The sequence below is a fragment of the Phyllopteryx taeniolatus genome, chromosome 1, assembly GCF_024500385.1.
Source record: "Phyllopteryx taeniolatus isolate TA_2022b chromosome 1, UOR_Ptae_1.2, whole genome shotgun sequence".
Classification (NCBI taxonomy): Eukaryota; Metazoa; Chordata; class Actinopteri; order Syngnathiformes; family Syngnathidae; genus Phyllopteryx; species Phyllopteryx taeniolatus.
The window spans coordinates 26,162,541-26,186,854 of record NC_084502.1 but is presented as its reverse complement, the minus strand read 5'-3'; the positions used below and the strand labels follow the sequence as shown (position 1 = coordinate 26,186,854).

Genomic DNA, 24,314 nt, shown 5'->3' with positions numbered 1-24,314 from the left:
TAAAGAATTAAACTCATAAGTTAAGAGTACCACCGTAATGTTGGTTGGATGAAAAAAAAAGACGTACACAGTTTTAATAAGTTATTTATAAATAGATAACTTTTGTTTTTTTACAATTACAACCTCATAACATCCAGTGTTCACTGTGGCTGAGGTGGACACATACCGTAACCTTCAAGAGAATGTGAAACTCAGTGTAACAGAGGTTGTAAACACAAACGTAACATGTCCAATACATATGCAGACATGAACACACATGCCGTAGGTACTCTACTGTGTTTTGCAGATTCTAAAATGCAATTACACATGCCCATTATTTTCACTTGACATTTTGTTGAGAAAAGAATTACAATAAAGTTTACAGCATTGAAGATTACTTTTTCAGTCATCTGATTTTTGTTAGGACAACTTCAAGTCATGTAGCCTAATGAGAACAAATCAGTCAATGTTGGAAATAAACATTTCACTGTTTTCTCTGAGATTTACAATCACCAGATTGTTAAACTTCAAATTAAGACACCATATAGACATAATGGAACAATGTTTAAAGATCAATAAGACACTATGTGGTTTAGTTTGTTTGGGCTGTGTGTTCTGTAGTGTTAATTGTTCAATCAACTTTCAGTAATAATGATTCTATATATATATATATATTTTTTTTTAAATCACATTTTTGATTTCAAGCAGCATCTTGAAGAAATAATATGGAATGATAAGTCTGACACAAGCCCAGCTTGTTTATACAATAATTATTTGCTCACAACCAAGTTTATTATATATATTTTAGTATTTGCTCTGCTTGGGTTGCAGCATGTTTTGTCATTGGAATATTACAGACTACTGGAATAAAATATTGTCCCCGAAGGAAGTTCGTCGGGAACCACATGGCAACTAAATCCTACAACTCGAGAGAGAATACTGGAATGTTAAGAGGATTTCCAGGTTGTCCCGGAGCAAATACTGTGGTAATACTCACTGGCAAAATGTTAGAAACAACAAACTCACAGTGCCGTGTTAACAAATATTCTGAAAAAATACATCCAACTATTGAAAAATAAGGCGTGCGAATGTAGCTTGTTTGCTTGATCTTGTCACATCAGTCAACCATTCTTGTTTTAGGAAATATCCAACTGTCTGTGTGCACTTCAAATCCATTTGAAAAATGTGAAATAAATATTCTTGATTAAAAATGATCTGGTAATATTTTCTGAGAAAATAAAAACATTTAAGGCATGTTTTGGCACTATCTTGTGGCATCTTGGTGCCAAGGAACTATGTTGAAGTGAGGCGAGCTTAGTCAGGCCAAAGCCCTGTCTAATAGAAAAGTAGTGCTTTGCCACCATCTTGTGGCATCTATTGTCAATTATAAACCTCTACATATTTGCCAGTCACGGGAGGCCACGAAAAGCGGAACAATGTATGACCAAATGTCAGGGTATAATACCACACCATTCCCTTTAGACATCGTACTAATAATAGTGGGTACATTACCTAAAGCAGTGATTCCCAACCAGTGTGCTGTGGCACAGTGTGTCGCGGGAAATTATCAAATTTCACTTAATTGGTCAGAATATTATTTATTTACAAAAAATAATGTCTCTTTGTTCATCTATCTACGCCAGCGGCATATAAAGACAGACAGAACAAATAAATGCTCTTTTATTAGATGGCACAAAGTGTATAATTGACTTGTGTATCAACTTTTAGTGACATTTTTGTTTGTTGGTGTGCCGTGAGATTTTTCAAATGTAAAATATCTCCCTTGGCTCAATAAAGGTTGGGAATCACTGACCTAAAGGGCGGAGTCAGTCTGTTGATTCGTCAACATCCATCTAAAAAGTTTCAGTGGCAAGAATGGAGGTCAGGGCTAGCTATTTGGAGGGTTCCACAGTGCCGCGCTATTATGGCATCAACACTATCCCCCCAACATTACGGTACAGCAAGAAGGTTCAAACCTAAAGGAATGATGTGAGTAACTACTTCATTTTAAGACATAGGGCCTAATCTACTAGGCTCACAAACAGTGGTAAAGAATTCTGCGCACTGTTGGGGGGCATGTTGCGCATGATCCACGAAGACTGCGACAAAGTTGGGAACGTAAACGTGGTGGAGACCACCCACTTTAAATGAGAGTTTTGCGCTACAGGTAGCTCTGAAGGTTTTTATCAAAAGTTTGGGAGTGCAAAATTTAAGTTTGAAGTGATGGAATTGGAAGTGTCAGTGGAAGAGGAAAGCTAACCTAGGAAATTTACCTCTTTTGAATCAGAGTGCTTGCACATTCTGTGTGTGGTTATGACTGCGTTATATAAACTCATTGTCTGAGATCTATCATTCCGATAACATGGGGAAGCTAGCAACCGCAGAGAAGCCATGTTTTGCATGGGAATTGGATTTACCCATCCTAAATGAGATAACATTTAAAATTGGGACAGAACCAGAAAACTGCTCTTGGAGAAGCCAGCACCAATTGCTATAGTGCGCAGAAATGACCGAGAGACACAGAAATGCAGAGCGGAAAGGAATTTTGCCATCGGTGATATGGCATAACTCCAACACGAGACTCGCTCCAAGTCATCCGTTAAATCATTCAAAAACTCCAAAATTGCATTACTGAATCGACTATGTTTTGCTCATTTTTGTTTCTGGCATTTCGAAAATGCTAACATGAGCGGAAAAGATCTGTTCTCCCAATTGTCTCTCATTTTGCTTACGCCGCCTCCTCACCACAAAACCAGTTTACACCTGCCTTTCAGACGTGGTATTTAACGATGCAAAATCAGCCACTGCATTTCTCACATTTGTTACATCACATTGTGTGTTAAATTCATCTATTTGCATATACTCAGTGTTTTGTGCATTTCTACCCAAATTGCACGACTATTTTACCTATTTGGCAGATGCAATCCTGGCTGCGTCAGGTTAGTAGATTACCTTCCACATCAAGTTTGCCCATTTTTGCACACGCTAACCTTAAGTAAATCAGCCCAATTGTCATTTGTTTTAACGGTTCTGCCATTCATTTCCTATCCTGGCGGGTTCACTCAAGAGTCGCCCTCGTCTGTCCGTGAATGTCTTTTGGCGTGGCGGAAGGAGGATGTAGTGCGTGGCGCTGGCCTGTCTGCCGTCCTTTAAAATAGGAACGATGCAGGGAGAAAACAGAGCTGCAGGGGGCGCCCTCTCGCTCAGTTGTGACTTGCTCACATATTGCGGGTTAGCAGCAAAACTCTGGGTGGCTGGCATCACGCCGTTGATGTAAATCGGGAGGCTTTTAGGGCTCGGGGAACGTGGTGGGCAGGGGGGTACTAGAGGAACTCTCGGAGGGATTTTGGGCGGCTTCTCCTCACCACCCGCAGTCTTGAGGGGGGGTTTCGGCGGGATCGGGATACGAGGAGGAATTTGGGGTCTCTCTGAGGGGATGGTAGAGGAGAACCAGTTGAGTTTATAGTCTGGATGTCTACTACACGATGTATCCTGGTGGTTCTCCGCCAGAGGAACAGGAAGACAGTCATTGGCTCCAAGGTCGTCCCCTCTGCCTGTTAATTTGTCATCTCTGCCAGGCCAGGAAAACGCCAAGGGGACATTCCCGGACTGCGACGACCCCCGTTGATAGGTGGGATTTACTTGACCTCTGTTCCCGCACACCATCTTAGGGCAGCTTTTGGGCAAGAGAGGCTGTCGCTCGCTGGTGAAGAACTCCACTTCATTATCCGCTGCCTCGTCCGTCATGAGCTCGTCAGGGTCAGGTAATGGCGGCAAAGGTTTGGCTTCCCTCTGCGGACCCCAAAACACTGTCCATCTGTGGGAAGAACAATAAGGCACCACCTGGTCTCCTTCATGAGGTCGAAGTGTCTTGTCCAATGGGAGGCAGTAGGAATCAGAGTAGCATGGAGACTTTGGTGGGAAGAGGTTAGCTGAAAAAAAAAAGTTAAAACATTAAATACAAATGGAAACACAGAAGAACAGTGTGACACCAATCACTTACAGTACGTTGGCCACATACCAAGAGACCTACAGTAGTGCTCCCCCACTAGATCTCGTGTTTAGGAGATTGTTTTTTTTTTTTATATAGTATACAGTGCAGTGAAAAAGTATTGGCCACCTTCTCAAATTATTATATTTTTGCATAGTTTTTCCCCACTTTAATGTTAAAGATCATCAAACAAATGTAAATATCAGACAAAAGATAAAGCAAGTAAACAAAAACAATTGTGTTAAATGGTGATTTTATTTATTAAGGAAAAAAAACAAGTTACCTGTGTGAAAAAGTAATTACCTCCTTGTTAAATAATTAATTAAGTGTGCTTAATCACATTTTTTGTTCATTTTCACTGATCACAAGTCTGATTACCTCCAGAGCTGTTCAATCACGAAATCTCCAAAACAGAACCGGTTTGGAAAAACGAAGTCACCCAAAATATCTGAAAATATGCATCAAAATGCCCCAATCCAAAGAAATTCAAGAACAGATCGGGAAATAAAGTAATTGACATCTATCAGTCTGAAAAGGGTTACAAAGCTATTTCTAAAGCTTTAGGATTCCAGCGAACCACAGTGAGACCCATTATCCTCAAATGCAGAAAACATAGAACAGCGGTGAACCTCCCCAGGAGTGACCGGCCTACAAAAATTACCCCAAGAGCACGGCGACGACTCATCCAGGAGGTCAAAAAGAAACACAGGACAACAGCTAAAGAACTGCAGACCTCCTTTGCCTCTCTTAAAGTTCTTGACTCAACAACAAGGAAGAGTGGGCCAAAATATCTCCATAGAGATGTAAAAGACTCATAGCCAGTTATCGAAAACACTTTATTTCATTTGTGGCTGCTGAGGGTGGTCCAACCAGTTTTTAAAATCACAATTTCAAAACTGTACTTTACGTTTACTTGGGTTATCTTTGTCTGATGTTTAATATGTTTGATTATCTTAAACAAAGTGGGGAAACCATGCAAACAAGAATTTGAGAAAGGAGCAAATACTTTTTCATAACTGTAACGCCCTCTCATGTGGAAAAGGAGAGCCAGAGTCATCAATGCAGTTTTCTGCTGTTTATTGAATGGAGGAAGAAGAGTAAAACAAGAAGGCTATGAGCACACTCACAAGCTGCCGGCCACAGCTCACACCCAGACACTCACACGCCGACATCACCCCACCAGATCTGTCCTCTGAAAGGCACATGCATGCACACACACACTAGAATACGAATTGGATTTTCTTTACGTTATGTTTGTTGTTTGTTTAAATACATTAATGTGTTTAAAGTGTGTTTTAATAGGTTTTATTTATTTTATTTTTTTTATATGGACTCTCTAGATCATGGCCTTTCACCTATTGCGCGCGATAAACGGGGGTTCACTGAACTCTCACATAATGCCGAACATGCATAGACACACAAAATATAAATTCGTCAAGAAACTTCACAGCGAAAATGAAATCGTAGCTCCCTGGTAGCAACATTACAAAGGAGTATTTGGGCCACACCGAGGAGAATGAGAATTGTGGGAGTAAAAAAAAAAAAAAGTAGTATTTACAATGGGTACGGAAAGTATTCAGACTCCCTTAAATTTTTCACTCTTTGTTATATTGCAGCCATTTGCTAAAATCATTTAAGTTCATTTTTTCCCTCAATGTACACACAGAACCCCATATTGACAGAAAAAAAATGAATTGTTGAAATTTTTGCAGATTTATTAAAAAAGAAAAACTAAAAAAAATAGTATTCAGACCCTTTGCTGTGACACTTATTTAACTATGGTGCTGCCCATTTCTTCTGATCATCCTTGAGATGGTTCTACACCTTCATTGGAGTCCAGCTGTATTTGATTATACTGATTGGACTTAATTAGGAAAGCCACAGACCTGAAGATCACTGAGCTCCAAAGATGCAGTCGGGAGATGGGAGAAAGTTCTAGAAAGTCAACCATCACTGCAGCCCTCCACCAGTCGGGGCGTTATGGCAGTGGCCCGACAGAAGCCTCTTCTCAGTGCAAGACCAAAAACACCTGAAGGACACCAAGATGGTGAGAAATAAGATTCTCTGGTCTGATGAGACCAAGATAGAACTTTGTGGCCTTAATTCTAAGCGGTATGTGTGGAGAAAACCAGGCACTGCTCATCACCTGTCCAATACAGTTCCAACAGTGAAGCATGGTGGTGGCAGCATCATGCTGTGGCTGTGTTTTTCAGCTGCAGGGACAGGGAGACTGGTTGCAATTGAAGAAAAGATGAATGCGGCCAAGTACAGGGATATCCTGGATGAACACCTTCTCCAGAGTGCTCAGGACCACAGACTGGGTTGAAGGTTCACCTTCCAACAAGACAATGACCCTAAGCACACAGCTAAAATAATGGAGTGTCTTCAGAACAACTCTGGGACCCTTCTTGAATGGCCCAGCCAGAGCCCTGACTTAAACCCAATGGACATGAAAATGGCTGTCCACCAACATTCACCATCCAACCTGATAGAACTGGAGAGGATCTGCAAGGAGGAATGGCATCATTCCCAAAAAGACTCATGGCTGTACGAGCTCAAAAGGGTGCTTCTACTAAATACTGAGCAAAGGGTCTGAATACTTATGGCTGTGTGATATTTCGGTTTTTCTTTTTCAATAAATCTGCAAATATTTCAACAGTTCTGTTTTTCTGTCAATATCCGGTGCTGTCTGTACATTAATGAGGAAAAAAATTAACTTAAATGATTTTAGGAAATACATGCAATATAACAGAGTGAAAATTTTAAGGGGGTCTGAATACTTTCCATACCCACTGTATAATTAGTAGTATAAGAATATGATGTCATTTTACAACCTTGTGTAATTTGTTTCATAGAATCAAGTTGTAAAATACTGATTACGCCTGTAATTACCTTTGTTTTCCACAATAGAAAAAGAGAATATGGTTGTATTAATGAAAAAAGTTATTTTATGACCAAATTCTAATTTATTACTTTTCTCGTAATTAAAAGACATGAGAAAGGTCAGTATATGAGCCAAGTTATCATTGTATTACTTTATATATATAGTTTATTTTGCTTTATTATACTTAATATTTTTCCTCAAAGAGAAAGTTTACAGTGTTACAAAAATAAATTCATAAAATTATGGGGAAAGCAATATGACATTTTTTCCACATAGGAGAAAAAAAAGAAAACGAATTTTTTTTAATGTGTAAATGTCTAAAATTACCACAAATGCAACACTGAGCCCAGCAGTCCCCGTCTCTCGATTGGCTTTCCATATCGTATTGATCAGGTTATATCATTAAAAACTGGCAGTAGTGCGCACTAGGCTGGCACACAACATGTTTGTTTCATTACACATCCATTACAGTATAGGGGCAAGACGATTAAAACTGCGTTATTGTCCAAATAATTACAGACCTATCTGTACAAGGTCTTCCTATCACAGTTTCCTTCTCGGGAGGAAACGGCTCTCAGAGCAAGAAACATGAAAAAGAACATGCAATCCCTCCGTTGAGCGTGGTGATTGGTCAGGAAGGAGCAAAACACCCGGAGGGAGTGGATGACGAGGAGGACCAAACAGGAAAGGGAGCGCAAATGCGTAGAAAACAACCGCTTAACCTGTCACCTTTGTCGTCAAACATCAGCCACAACACCCAGATTAACGCAGAGAATGGCCACTATCTTAACAGAGCTTCCCATAACTTTCCCTGTGGAAACATTTGACGTGTCTGAGACTACAGGAGCAGCTGGTGACCTGGCAGGAAGATGGGATGGGTGGGGGCTGACAGGATCCCCCCAGCCTGTTGAACAACTGCATGACTTTCCAGTGCTATAACATTGCTTCTCAATCATCCTGTGAATGCACGAGTAATCAGTCTCCCTCTGAAGAATGAGCTAGCACATCATGAAGAAAAGTAATCATTTCAATTGGTCAAAGACAATGAAAGATGATTACTTCATCTCATACTGGTATATTATTAGAATTATGTAATCTTTTGAAGAAAATAAACAAAAATAGATATACTTTGACAACTATGACTACGATGTATATTTCTAACTCAGTCAACAATCAAATCAATCACTTTTTTGTATCGACACTTCCATTCCTAAAAAAAAAAACAAAAAAAAAACAATGCAGTGTTTCATAGAACAGGTAACAAAAGACAACAAATCCCTCACACACTCCGTTCCATGTGTAAAAGTAGTTTAAAAAGATTTAAAACACACGTGGCTTATTATGCAATTAAAAAAAATATATATATATATATATATATATATATAGCTATATATATTCTTTGACTGTGAAGTAGTACAAACAACAAAAATAATCACAAATGTAACTATAGCATAAATAATAAGTAAACTGACAATGTGACCAATAACAGTGGTAACTTGAGATACAAGTGACCCGGATTACGCGCTTTCCAATATGAGCCTTTGTTTGGCTGATTTTTTGCTTTCAGAGCAAACATTTAAGATACAAATGCTGTACGGTGGCAGTGAACTCAACCAGCAGCAGTTGGGCAGATAGTAAACGTTTCTTAAAAAAAGAGGATTCAAGCGATTAATGATATTCCCAATTGGAGCATACTGTCAAACTTAACATAAAACAGAGAACTACACATGCATTTTAAAACAACCACATAACTTTGCCTTAAATTCCACTATCTTAGTGCAAACACATAATGGGAAATGCCATAGATGGCCTAACGAATAACATTGGTGTCCTAGTGTTGTAACGCTTTAAACAACGGATATTTGAACACAAATGGTGGAGCAACACATGTAGAAACTTAATTAGGGATGCACCAATAATTTGGTTACCGAAAACATTCGGCCGGACATGAACTTTTGGGATGACGCAAGCAAAAACTGTGGTTAAAGCCTGGAGGGGCCTCCAACGAGGTGGTGCGTTCCGTGGACGTCTCAGTCTCGCTGAGAAGAACGACTAATATTACTATGGCTTACTGGGGTGCTGTGACATCTCTATAATATATCTATATATTTGTACTTTAGTGGGTAGGTAGCCAAGGCACACACACCTGAAGGAGCTGCACTATGTCAAATGAATTAAAGCAAAACGTGTCAAAAACTGTATAATTTATTTTCTTTGGATTGAATGATGCCGTCACTGTATGTTTCTATAAAGTACAATATTACTGATTGCTGTTTTTCTGATTAAAAACACTTTACAAAGTTGTTGTTTTTTGTAGGCTGCAATGGATTAATGGCATTTCGATTAATTTCAATGAGGAAAGATGATTTAAGATATGAATGTTATGAGTGTTGTTACAGAACAAATTAAACTTGTCTCTCAAGATACTCCTATATTAGTTTAAAGGTATAAAAAAGTATATTTTATTATTAGCATTGAGAGAATTTTTTTCCCCACCCAATTATTCATTAGTTAATAATGTTTGTATATGTGCGCACACAACAATTCAGAGGCATGGGCATTTGTTACGAAAGAAATAGCACACACTTTGAGAGAGAAAAAACAAAAGTACACTTTACAACAGAGGTCAAACTAACTGCTCCTCAAAACCGGCCTTCGTATTAGTGAATAATTGTCTTTTAAACAAGGAGGTATTCATTTAAAATACTGGTATACTGTAGGTACAAGATAAGAATAAAATGCAACAAGGCTTACAGTTGCATTCTTTGTCCATTTGCTGCAGCGGCCACAGCTCGGTCAGGCTATGTTCCACGTCGCCACTCGGCAGGTCCAAGCACACTCTGCAAAGCAAGCGTAGGTTGAGAAGTCTCACATAGAGTCATGCACGTGTCAATCATTTGTGCCTGTAACCTGTCCAAATGTGCCCAGCTTGTGATGTACTGTGTGCTCTGTGGGTTTCAATCAACTTGTTTGCTATGTGTTACCCAAGTACCTGCTGAAGTCATGCTGTCCCCAGTAGTTATTCTCACTCATGTTGTGGTAGCCACAAGGTAGTTGGTTTCTTAAAAAATAAACATTCAGGTCTCTCCGTTTAACCCATTATGGCTTCACCACAACCAGAGCTGTTGGAATAGAAATAGGAAACAGAAACACAGTCATTGTCTAAGTGCAGATTCAACTGCTTTTCAATTTCAAATTATTTCTGATCAGTTGCTGAAATAATTGCCAGTGTCTTTACTTCTTGATGTTTTTTTATTTTTTTATAAACAAACAAGAAATGTCTACTAAAAAGTAAGCAACCAAGAAACACAGTTTGTCCGTGGCAACAAAAGATTAATACGTGTGTAAACCTTTAGGGGATAATGATTCACAAAGCTCCCAGTTCAGTGTTGAGACAGTGTCACATTTGCAAATTGATTTAAAGTGTTTGAGCAATACAGTTCAGCTGCAGAGTCAAAAATGGCAAAACTACTTTAACTCTTATTTGTATAGGTTTGCATCATGAAGAATCATATATATGATTTTAAAATGCATATTTTCTTATCCTGCCAAGTGTAAAAAAATAAAAAATAAAAAAATAGAAAACAACAGTCACTGATTGGCTGCTATGTTAGGGTTGGGTCTCAAACAAACTAGTGTGTTTGTGTGTTAGTGTTTCCTAACCTCTGTTGAGCCAAAGCACATATTTTATGAGGCTCATGGTAAACCAAACAAAATGTCACAAAAAGTATATTCAGTATGCTGAAAAAATAATGAACTACATGTCCAGTGGAATACCATTTAGTTTTTCTGCCTGTCACTATATGTTGCCGACATAGATTGATGCAGCGGCCGTCTTCGGTATGTGCAATGTGTGGTGCTGCACAGGGCAGCATTTCTGATGGGGCGGCGACCCACACACACACACACACACACACACACGCAAATGCTACGTGAAATGGTTTCCCATTAGCATTGTGATATGCAAATCATTGCAGTTCGTATTAGGAATTTGCGCCCCCTTGTGGAGTCCCCCTCTATAGAAGAGAGCGGACCGCCGCTGGGTTGACGAACAAAAGACATGCATACTATTTGCCGTAAATGAATAACTTTCAGACCAATTAAGTGAAGGGGCACATCAATGATCTTTCACGTCACACTAATGTGTCACAGCACAGTGGTTGAGAATCGCTGAACTCGTCACAACAAAAACAAATAAATTGAGCCGTGTGTCAGAATAATGCCATCTGCCTGCGGACAATTGCACAAGCTCCGGGTCAGATGTGGGAGGACAGGCGGCACCGCTCGCCGCCCTCCTTCCTCTGTGTGGCCATGAGAGCGTGCAGTATCCGCCCTCACAACAGTGGCTGATTGTGTAGCATTCCTGCGATGCTCAATGATAAGCTGCAACACTGACATGGTACATCCGAACCCCCATTTACGCATGCACACATTTTCGTACAGTCCCAAAACCCTTTTCCTGACCCAAGTCTAGTAGAGTTGTTAAAATCGCAGTAGGCTTACCGCCTTATGTTGGCCAAACGCCAAAGCTTTAAATCAAAAGTATGACACAAATCCTTCAGGAGCAACTATACAACTACTACATTTGTTATAGTTAGCAGACACAGCAATGTACATCAGTATAATGGCGCTGACATTATGGCCACTTGATGTTTGGTAGCATTCAGAGGGCTCATATCTGCCCCATTGGCCAATGAAAAAATAAACATCAATCAAGCCCTTTAGGCTGTTTTTTTTGTGTGTTTTTTTTTTAATTGCCTTCTTTATTTCAAACATGTGGGAAAAGTAACAGAAAACAATAAACAAACAAGATTTGAAAAAAAAGAAAATAAAAATGTGAAATTATACATTTGAATGACAAACTAGGTGTTGACAGGAACAGGAAGTACCAGAGAAAACACTAGTATAACGATTATGATGTTTATTCATATCTGTTAATTCTGTAACTGAATCAATGCTCTGTAGGAAACTTAAAATTCATACAGTATTCGAAATAAAGAAAACTGTGCCATCTGGTGTTCCCAAACAAGAATTTCCGACTGTTTGGATTATTCTTTGTCACCCCGATAATTGATAAGCAGTAAATGGTCTCCAAGAACTGTCTTTGTTGATTGATTCAATAATATATAATATATACACAAAATAGAAACAAGTGTGAGACTTTAATTGTAGGGCTGCAACAATTAACTGAATAACTTGAATAATTCATTTACATAAAAGTTGAAGCAAATATGATATAATCTCTAATGCAAAACACATTTTTATCTGAATTTGAATAATCGATGAAATAATCATTAGAACACTAAAAAAAAAATCAATAGCTGCAGCCCTACTTTGATTAGATTTTTTTTCTGAGAAGTGTAATATAAATGACTTAGTGGTTGTATTACACTTAATTATTTCCTCCTTCAATAACGTATTGAATGACTGATTTTCACATTTGCTGCTTTTGGGGCAAGTATTAGTATAGTATTGTATTGTGATTTACCAAAAATAACAAAACAGGGTCCCATGCATCTATTTTGATATTTATTTCATCCTTGAAAAAAACAACAACAAAAAACTGTGACATCAAATCTGCCCAGTGAGCCTCGGAGATGGAGGAATTGTACCGCCAGTTGGCTCAGTGTGCATGAATGAAGCCACTCTCAGCTATAAATGGGCCTTTGTGGCACTTTGGAGTGCAGTGAAGCAGGCCTGAGAATGCAAGTGTACTCTCCCATGAGGTGAGGACATAAGATACACCATGGAGACAAGTGGACATTGCCCAGCTATGAACAGGAGGACAAACCAGAGGGGAAACAGCTTATTCCACTACTGATGTAAGAGCCCCTGTAGTGCTCTAATAAAAATAAACAATTTAAAAAAAAAAACTTGAAAATGATTCAATTAAAATGTACTGCACATACATTGAACACAAATTGCAACAAAAGTATTGTTGTAAAACAAGCAGATTAAAAAAGATTAAATACTGGACACAGAAAAACCATAGGTCACTGTGACATGCACATTCTGAGTCATTAATTTTGTGATTATTTGCGTACCACAAGTACTTTGAGAATCACTGTGTTAAATTAATAAAGTCTTGAATTAAATCATGTACCTAATCTTGGAGTAGCGTCACGGGTTTGAGAGCGGCTGTGTTAAAAAAAAACAGCTAGGTTACTGATTTTTATTTCTCTTTTCCAAGCACTGCCAAGGTGCTGTGGAGAAAGGAACCTACAGCAACTCCAACAAACTGCGCCAGTGTGTCCCCAATGCCGTGTGCATTAATGTCATGGGTTCAATACAGAGCTCACATTCAGTGTGAGTGACATTAAAAAGTTATTCATTGTAATAATGAATCAACGACAGCAAGGGATTGATTCATTTTCGTACACACCTATATTGGTAGTTGGCCAAATTGTAAGAGCCATACTTTACACTTAATCACAGCCAGGCTCCAATACTTGAACTCATAGCAACCAAGATTTTATTACAATTTATTATTATATTATTATTATTATATAACATATATCCACCCTTTTCCTCGCCCGCTTATGTTCAAAGATCAAGAGAGGGGCCAGTTGGGGAAGGTTAAAAGAGCTTATCCCTGTTGACTCAAGATGACAACTGGACACTGAACTTATCATACCATCTCAAATAGAGGCCGTTACCCAATTATTTGCCACAAGTATTATTGTCCACAGGAACGTCATGCCTCTTATTTTGCCACAGGAAAGGAATAACAGGTGATGTGACTAATGTAGTTACTTCAATATACGTTTCCGCCAAGGGCTTTAGTTCAATTTGGTACTGAACATCGGGATTTGTTACATTTTCCGTCACGGGTGTCCAAGCGGAACATGGGTAATGCATGAGCTTCATAAATCGGTTAGGTACATGCTAACCAGGGAATTTAACACAGATGAAAATCATGACAAAGTCCAGTACTGTGCGGGGGGTTAATTTGTTAACAAAAAATAAACATCTTTAATCTGCAGGCCTGGTTCGATTTTATTAACCTTACTACCCAGCTTGTTTGTGGCCATTTCATTCTGCAATTGTTTTGTGTTTTTGGCCCATTTTACTTGATAAAGTTTTCAAAATCAGTTTTAGTATAAATGATCCATTATTTTTTATTTTTGTAACCCTTCAGATTGCAGTTTGTTTTCACAATGTACAGGTTAAGAAACAACGTAAAAAAAAATTTTTTTTTATTTATTTATTATTTTTTTAAATGTTCTCAGTAGCCTACTACCTTCCACTTCTTAAAAAAAGCAATTATTCTCCATTGTCAACAGAAGGTATCTCCATCCATCCATCCATTTTCTGAGCCGCTTCTCCTCACTAGGGTCGCGGGCGTGCTGGAGCCTATCCCAGCTATCATCGGCCAGGAGGCGGGGTACACCCTGAACTGGTTGCCAGCCAATCGCAGGGCACATAGGAACAAACAACCATTCGCACTCACAGTCATGCCTACGGGCAATTTAGAGTCTCCAATTAATGCATGTTTTTTGGATGTGGGAGGAAACCGGAGTGCCCGGAGAAAACCACGTGCCGCAGAAGGTATCTCCACTTCTTAAAATCAAAATTGTGTCATTCATTTGCTCCATTGGAGTGCATTAAGGGCATTAACAATATTACATGCACTCCATTGTCCCAAAACTGATAAATGATGTCATCTAGTATAGAACAAAAAAAAAAATAATTTGCAAGTGTTGAGACTGCAAAGAAACCAATTTTACCCAAAATGTATGATTAAATCCAGTAAATAACAAGGAATTTAAAAATGTTGTTTCAATTGGCTAAAGTGGTCACAATAGAGCAAAAAGGGACAAATTAACAGTATTATTAATAATTTTAAAGAGCTGAAGTTGGAAATTACAAAATTTGAATTCACACTCTTAGGAAGTTTTATTACATTTGCATTAACAGAGCTAAAATGTTAAAACAAAAAGGCAAGCAAGGTGAACACAAATGGCCAGCATAGAGCCCAGGTTTAAATCCTCTCATCATCACTTTTTGTTTTCCTTCTCTCCTATAGCACATAAAGAGCTGTAGGTTTTGGGTAAAAAAAGGGCTTTATTCTTTATACCCTGGGTTACAAAGAGACAAATTACACAACAAAACAAAACAACAAACTAAACATACATCAGCGTGGTCTTACAGCTGTGCGGCAAGTCAATGGATATCAGTGTTTCTTGCTCCACACCAACACGAGGAATACAAATAAAGGCCTCCTCTCAAATAGCTGCCTTCTTTCAAATAAGCACATTGTACCCTCTGCAGTCGATTAAATAAACGCTACGTGGAAGAAAGCTGATGTACCCAGAAAGAACCCACACAAGCACAGGGAGAAAATGTCAACTTCACACTGAAAGAAACCTTGATGTGAGCCAAGAGCCAGTTTGTTGTCTGCAGTAATAATATCTATAAAATCCTCAACTACCGGTAACCCTGTTACAGTATGTGTCGGGTCAATATGACCTAGTAGGGATGCACCGAAACCGATACCAGTGTCTATATTGGTGCCGATGCCATACGTCTACTTAATTAAAAAAAATACAAAAATACAAAAATAATAATAAATAAATAAAATACGATACTAAAGACACCGATACCACTTCCCCCAGGCAGACATATAATGCACTTCCGGGCAGGTAGAGTAGGAGCCATGTCAGCCGTGTAGAGATACTCAAAGGTAAACACGGGATGACAACACTTCGGCTTTCATCTACAGTATGTACTCCTTTTATATAGTGCCTCTAGTGTTCAGACTGAGACACATCATAACCGAAATGCTGCTATATTACAGGGTAAATTTAAGTGAAATGTGTGGCTATTCAAAAAACGTACTTGGATGTTAAAATGTCACTAATGACAAGTTGTTACTCTAAAAGGTGCTGTATTTGAGTGGAACTTATGCCGTGCTCATGAAAATTTTGTGTCTCGTGTTTTTGAACAATATTTAATTAAAATAAAACTACTTTTTGTCACAATTGCAGTACTTAATGGTCATTATCAAGTATCGATATTTAGTATCGCTGAATAATCATATTTAAGTGCTTGTACTTGTACTCAGTCTGAAAAAACTCTTATCGGCGCATCCCTAATAGTAGAGTACTTTATCACGTTAGTAAGTATAATTGACATAAAATTAAAAAAAAGGGTTGACTTCACATATTTGCAGCTTTTTCTTAAAAACCAGCAAATGATCCTTTATCCCTAAAGCATGCTCTGTAAGAGGAAAAAATATTTTACTATTAATGGGAATGGTCAGTGGTTGAGTTAATAATGAGATATAAACAGGGATTCACCCACCCCCCCTCCTCCCCCGGGATCTTTGGATAATTAAAGATGGTTGGGTCAAATTGACCTTGGAACATTACTGCTGTTCCCAGGGGCGCCGTAAGGAGGAGAAAAATGATGGGGATTCAAAGGGTCCACGACTGACAGAAGGCGCTAGGAATGTTTTCAATTTGCGCCATTGAAGTGGTGGGACCCAACGTGATATGTCTAAAAAAAAAAAATGTTTTTAAATCCCTCATGGCGGCCCTGGTTGTTCCTGAGGAACAAACGTAACAGAAGGGTGAAGCAATGTAAATATGACCAATGATGCAATGTCATACCACAGGATTACATCTTCATTTGATTTTCCTCACTGCCCAATGATCATTTATTCACAAAAAGCTTAATTGGTATACATCTGAAAGTGATAAACACTTCTCCGCCATAAATCTAAAACAATCTAAAGAAAAACAGTAAGTACGACATTAACCGAGTGTGCCTTTTCTTGCCATATTCTTAGACTGTTGAGCAAACTACTTAACTACACGCGGTTTGTAACCTCCAAACATGAGTACATTATATTTTTTTGTGTGGAAAAACAGTTCTAGGCCATAAATATAAAACAATCTGAGGAAAAACTGTACGTCTCACACTAAATGAGCATGCCTTCCTGTGCCACGTGACCATGTATTCTCAACTAAGTACTAATCATTCGATGTAACAACGTCCAAATACTTTGTTCCTTTACTTTAGTAGATTTTTATCTACCTGTATGTACTTGTGTATGCATTTTTTTTGATGAGTTTTTACTTGTACTCCCTATATTTAAAAACAGTATATCTGTACTTTCTAGTCCTTACTTTGTCAAAATAGGCTGGTTATGTTGTGGATCCCAGGGTCTTATAACAGGGACAGCAACAACATGGAGGAATATGAACCAATGATGCGACAGGTTCAAGAGAAGCAAGATGTTCCATAGCCATGGTCTTATTTTAGAGAATTGTTTGATGTCGGCCACTGTATAAGAATGATTCATAGCCAATGTATTGTGTCTCGTCTTCACAGATCGAGCGCTTGGCGAGGTAACAAAAGAGGAAAACTATTTTGTATGGGGAGGTTGTTGTTCTTCATTGTGCCAGTTTATTATAAGGGCATTTATTTTTTTTATTTTTTTTATTTTTTTACTTTTGTACCGGTACTTGAGTATAATTCCTACTGTACTTTTTTCTTACTTTTACTTCAGTGCAAGTATTGAATCAGTACTTCTACCTTTACACAAGTACCTGTACTACGCCGTTCGTAATCTCAGCATGTCGTATGTCGGGAGCGTCGTAACCGAGAACCCCTTGTATGTACTGTAAATAGTAGCGCCCCTAGCGGTACGTCGCTGAGGTCCAGCAGTTGCTCGGTGGGTCAGCGGACAACAGGCGGTTGTGCAGCGTTGTCATTACAATGAGCGGACATTCCCACGCTAATGAAACCCAAATTACACGTACCGCACCACCCGCTGTTAATTCCCACAACGAGGAGGGAACATCTTTGCGTTATTGGCGGCTCATTCATTTATTCCCCGTAAATTCACTTGAGGAAGTCTAACTGAAGAAAACCAAGCAGTCCCTCTTCAAACTGGAACGGCGATTGTTCAGCGGTCGAGTTAACATTCAAACATGTATACTTGTACGAACTCCCGATTCGGGTAGCAAACGTTGATTCTTACTCACCGATTGTGTGTCCATCTCTCGTTCATATCCTGAGCGGAGCCATGTGCGTGGCGCCGCGTCAATAACAGTATGAAGTGAGCTCATTGTGGCTCTGTGACGTCAGTACAGGCCTTTATAAAAGCGCTGGTGCACTCAAAACTCCACCCAGCCTCCTCTTAAAGGGGAAGCACTCTCTAAAAAGGTTCAACCCCAAAAGCATCAGTTTTTACAGGCGTCACCAACATGGTGCCAGCGGCCACCAGACAGCCCCCAAGGGCCATATGAGTAAACCGCTGGCCTGTTCTAATTTTGCTCACCAGTGATGGGACATTGTCATTTTTTTCTAGGAATGTTGTAGAAGTGATCATTAGAAAATGTAGAGTTGCAGAGACTGGTAGAAATGGGACTATTACTGTTGTTGATGCAGCTGTTGTTGTGCCCATTGTTCTCTCATGATTTGAGTTAGTGTTGCATGTTGTTTCCTACCAGGTTAAATCATTTTTGATAACTACTGTGACTAACTATATTAATTGACATGATAAGTTTCTTCACATAGATGAATATCATTATTAATAATGAATTCAAGTTAATTTGAGAAAATGTGTTGCTTCAATGTGTATCAAACTGGTAGCCCTTCGCATTAGTACCAAAGAAGTAGTTCTCGGTTTCAAAAACGTTGGTGACCCCCTGGTTTAGGACCTTTCGACCATGACATCACACGCATGGGCGTAGCACCTAAATCTGGTGCCACGTACAAAAGCCTCCTGAAGGGCCCCCCATCCCACCCTAAACCCACCCCCGCCACTCCCCCATATAAATATCATCAGAAATTTTGTACGTCTGCCTCACAGTTCTGATGACCTGGGTTCAAATCCGGCCTCGCCTGTGTGGAGTTTGGATGTTCTCCCCGTGTACTACGGTTTCCTCCCACATCCCAAAAACATGCATGGAAGGGTTGATTGAAGACTCTAAATTGCCCGTAGGTGTGAATGTGAGTGTGAATGATTGTTTGTTCAGATGTGCCCTGCGATTGGCTGGCGACCAGTTCAGGGTTTACCCCGCCTCTCGCCCGAAGACTGCTGGGATAGCCAGTCTCAAAATAGAGCTGGGCAATATGGCCTAAAATTCATATCGCGGTATAAATTAAATCCCCTCATGGTAACGGTATTTATCATGATATAAAGTTAAGTGTCAAAATTAGAATGGAATTATTTCTGAACAAGTTGTATCGTCCTTTAGCAAAGATAAATTGATTTAAAAAAAAAAACACACAGCAAACAAACAAAAACATGCAATTTTTAGAACATTTATTGTGGCGATCTCAAAAGTCAATATTAAATTTCAGCACTCTATGGTGTAAACAAAAAATAACATTGCTGGTGTTATATTTAATATACTAATATATGAATATGAATATCCTGGATGTTTACTGTGTATCTATGTACACTGTTGTAATAAACTCGTTGACATAAGAATACTTAGTCACCCGGCACAACAAGGGATGCTCAGTTAGCACTGTACAAACAGTTTTTCGTTGGATTGATTTGTATTTATGGTCAAGTGCATACATAATTTTGATTTGACTACTGCGTTAGTGTGTAGGTTGGCGATAGACTACAGTGCGTTCCGACATACAAATTTGGGTTAAGTCGCCGCTGTAAGATCAGAACTCCATCGTAAACCAAGGATCCCCTGTTTCCCCGCAATTTATTGACTCTACGCGTGTATTTTGGCAAAAAAAGACTCTCCACGCTTCACCTTTTAGCCACAGGTACGTATAAAATCATAAATATAGGTGAGTGTTATTGTAAAACATAATATACACTGTACAGCTTGGCGCCGACCGGCTGGATCTTGCTTCGTACCTGGAAAAACGGACTGCCTGCTACATCTGCGACACCATTCACCTGTGATTCAGCACAACTTCAGAAGTTGCAGACAGTCTGCCACTAATGAAAATTAGTTGTACAACCTCGTACGCTGCGCAACAGTTCAGTGGTAAGGTTAGCAATGGTCCTTGTGTAATGGTTGAGGGAAAATTCCCCTTCATGAGACCGTTAAGCAATTTTGGTGACCTGTGTGGGTGAAGTTTGTGTGTGGGTGGCTTTTGGCGACAACTTCAAAGAAATATGCCTTTTAGGAAAATGGCCCCAAGAAGTGTGACTATTTTGTATTCCTATCCTTACAACGCAATCTGACGTGAACTAAGGGAATAACAACCTGAGTGGAAAAAATACACAATCTGTCGTTTGGTCACAGGTACTTGTATGAGTACGTGACTGACGGATAAGCTTTCATGACACACACAAAAATCGATCTTCCTGCTCCTTCATAAAACAAACACTCCTTGTTTTTCAGTTCTGCTATATTTACTTTGAGACGCGTCAACATACCCTTGCCGGAATCAGTCCACTTTACTCAACTAGCTAGCTATCGAGGCCTAGCTAGCCAAATCAATAGCTAACTGAATAGTTATGACACATGTAAGTCTCCATTGGACATGGTGTAGTAAATGTACATATTATAAATATAGTGGTATTGATTGTATAACATTTGCAAAGAAAAAAATATATATAGTGAATTAGTCATTTCTACCCCCCTTTTAGCAACTTGTGTCGCTGCCGTGTTAATATATTCAATATACTGTATGTACCATTTATGAGGGGGGTTTGCAAATTCCATTTTTTAATATAACAATAAAAAAAAGTTCTCAGTGATGCTAACTAAACAAAAATTCACAACAGGTGGACCAATACATTTTCTGGTTCAATTAGAATTGCTATGGAAAGTCTTTCGCAGGATGTTCACATTTTGAGATTATGAGGCCATGATGATAAGAACTGATCAACAATATTCAAACAGGATGTTCTCAGAGGGAAGTGGATACCGAGCTTGGCGTGTTATCAGCAGGTTGCAAAAGAAATGCAGACAGACTGGAAGAGTCACAGAAAAACATAGAAGTGGACATCCTTGGAAATGTATAGGTCGATTCATGGATCTGTTGTAAATTTGGCTTTTGTTAGAGAACAGCAACTTTTGCAAAAAGTACTGAAGCAATGAACACTTGGACATGTGCATTCAAAAGTTTAAAGAAAGTCAAATTAAGTTCACCTCTTAAGGTTATAGTGCATTTAAGGTTTATCCTTAAATATCACTCAGCAGCACAATATCCCAATTTTTTTTGTGAGTTGTATATTTCAATTTATATTGCATATACTGTACGTCATTTCAAGATGTCCTTGGTCCAGTCAGTTACATGACTCAATCGGTTAACCCTGCCCTCCCCTTTTGAAAATATGGAAGGGCAGGTGTAAAGTATTTTCTGACCACATTTTGATTTTCTATATCAAATCACACAATGAAAATATACTACTTTTGCTGTCCAACCAGATCCACCACGGTTTTACCTGCTCAGTCCATTTATCATTTATCAGCTATTTTAAAAAAGTAACATTTCACCTCTGAGGGAAAATGACATATTTCCCATAATGCAAACCTCGTGGACATTATCACTCCAGTCTTCAATGGTAGGTGATTCTACTTCCAACCATTTTCTTGAGATAAACATTTGTTATTTGTATGGATCTCTGTCCAGTTCTAATAACCTGGCAAGTGGTTGGCTCGATTCGTCACTCAGTTCATTGAACCTAACATCCATGTTTTTGGACTGTGAGAGGAAGTCGGACAGAACCCTGACGAGCACAGGGAGAAAATGCAAACTCTTCGCAGAAAGGTCCCAGCAGACACAGATTCAAATGTGGAACCTTGTTGCCGAGAGAGCTGAACACTGGTCCACTGAACTACAGATAAAATAAATCAATAAAAAAAGATAGCAGATGACTCAGTGAACTCAGTTGCTCCCATCTATTTTCTTCAACTTTTCTGCTGATCTTGCGGCAATAAAAACCAAATCACATATATCAAGGAGTGGTTTATATACCCACATGTATCTTGTACATGTAAACTCATCAAATGAATATGTAGTACAACAGGGGTATTGCTGCAATCATCCGCTGTCCTGGTCCCATTACTCGAGTTTTATTTCTCAAAGAATACTCATACACTTTGCCAAACATGGTGTTTGATCCACATCCTGTTACGTCATCCTGCCATTAGAAGTAAAGCTCAGTTGTTGTAATCTCCCCTTGCATAGGTGGGTAGTAACGCGCTACATTTACTCAAGAAACATTTTCGATAAACTGTACTTGTCAGAGTATTTTAAATGCACTGTACTTTTTACTTTTACTTGAGTATTTATGTGAAGAAGGATCGATACTTTTACTCCATTACAACGATCGACATGCCGTTTGCTACTTTTATTTATCCATTCTTGCGTGTGTTTTTAGACTATCTTCGACTTCCACTTAGGGCGCCCGTTGCGCCAATCAAACGAGATCACTTATGTCATTTGACTCTAATTCACCAATCAGACGACACAAGGCAACCACATGACCGCGCACGTAGCCTTCGCGACCCAATCGAAATGACTCATTTTGGGAGAGAAAAAAAACAGCCGCGGGAGTGTGTTTACAGATTGCCAAAACTAGGATATTTCAGCCCACTTCTAACTTGAGAAAACACCTTGCAGTAAATTGCAAATGTTTTTGCTGTTGTTTTGGCAGTGGGGGTGGCAATATTAGCACACGCGCGCACACACACACGCACGCACACACAATCACTAAGTCTGGTCAGCAAACAGCTTCTTAATGAAGTAATTTAAGTGAATAAAGCAAATAGTGTTTCTGTAGGGCCCAATGCATGTGTTGTTGGTTTTTTGTCAGTTAAACATTTAAAGGTGGCAGGTGTGTGTCGACTCATATATATATATATATATATATATATATATATATATATATATATATATTGTTTTTAAATTGTTTTTTTAATTTGATCATGCTTTGATTAAAAAAAATCAGAAGTTACTCACAAATTACTCGTTATTGGTTTTTTCATTGAGTACTTTCTTACTCTTACTCAAGTAAATATCTGGCTGAGTACTTTTTACTTTTACTTGAGTCATATTATTCTAAAGTAACGGTACTCTTAGTTGAGTACAATATTTGGCTACTCTACCCACCTCTGTTTGCTTGTTTCAAGGCAGCATGGCAAGCCGTTTGAGCATTTATTCAATATCCTTGTCTCTGATAACCATCTTAAGCTACAGTATGTACTTGTATACTCTTTGTCCTCACTAGTAAAACAAGTCAGCGCACTAGTAGAACGATTGGGCCCCACCAATTTCATTGTACAGTGCATTGTGCTTTGACAATAAATATTCTAATTTCCCCCCAAATAATCAAACGTCTTTGTGGAAAGCTGTTTGAGTATTCATATGATATCCTTTATAACCAGCTTACAGTTCATGTACGCTCTTTTTCATCACCTGTGGGATATAACGCAAGTGAATTTAAAATGCTGTTTTTAAATGGTGATTTCATTTATTGAGGAAAACAAATATTCAAAATGACCTGGCCCAGTGTGAAAAAGTAATTAACCCCCTTGTCAAATTATTCCATCCATCCATCCATCCATTTTCTGAGTCGCTTCTCCTCACTAGGGTCGTGGGCATGCTGGAGCCTAGCCCAGCTATCTTCGGGCAGGAGGCGGGGTACACCCTGAAGTGGTTGCCAGCCTATTGCAGTGCACATACAAACAAACAACCATTCACACTCACATTCATACCTACAGGCAATTTAGAGTTGTCAAATAACCTACAATGCATGTCTTTGGGATGTGGGAGGAAACCGGAGTGCCCGGAGAAAACCCACGCAGGCACGGGGGGAACATGCAAACTCGCCACAGGCGGGGCCGGGGATTGAACCATGGTCCTCAGAACTGTGAGGCAGACGGTCTAAACAGTCGGTCGCCGTGCCGCCTTGTTAAATTATTAATTAATTAATTATCCTCAAATTGAAAAAACATGGAAGAATGGTAAACCTTCCCAGAAGTGGACGGCCTACAAAGATTACCCCAAGAGAACAGCAATGACTCATCCAGGAGGCCACAAAGGAACTCAAGACAACTTCTAAACAACCGTAGCCCTCCCTTGCCTCAGTTAAATCCAGTGTTCATGACACAAAAATTAGGAAGAGACTGGGCAAAAATGGCATCCATGGCACAGTTCCAAGGCAAAAACCACTGCTGACCAAAAAGATCCTAAAGGCTCGTCTTACTTTTGCAAAAAAAACATTCCAAGACTTTTGGGAGAATATTATATGGACTGACTAGATTAAACTTGAGGTTTTGGAAGGTGTGTCTTATTACATCTGACGTACATGTAGCACCTCATTTAAAAAAAACAAAAAACATCATAACATAGTCAAACATGTTGGTGTTATGTGATGGTCTTGGGCTGCTTTTCTCCTTCAGAACCTGGAGACCTTGTTGTGATTGATGGAAGCATGAATTCTGCTCTTTAAACAGAAAATCCTGAAGGAGACTGTTCAGCCATCAGTTTGTGACCTCAAGCTGAAGCACACTTCACTGAAAT

The 24,314-nt window shown here is 39.1% G+C and overlaps 1 protein-coding gene across 1 annotated transcript; it reads right to left on the bottom strand.

Moving 5' to 3' along the window:
- Window positions 1–68: 68 nt before the first annotated feature.
- On the bottom strand, window positions 69–17,977 carry LOC133483130 (ERBB receptor feedback inhibitor 1). The gene is made up of 4 exons (XM_061783812.1): window positions 17,846–17,977; window positions 9,847–9,976; window positions 9,609–9,694; window positions 69–3,911 (listed from the first exon to the last, which is right to left on the bottom strand). Exons 2-4 carry the CDS (start codon window positions 9,885–9,887, stop codon window positions 3,001–3,003), a joined length of 1,038 nt encoding a protein of 345 aa, XP_061639796.1. The 5' UTR covers window positions 9,888–9,976; window positions 17,846–17,977; the 3' UTR covers window positions 69–3,000.
- Window positions 17,978–24,314: the final 6,337 nt, after the last annotated feature.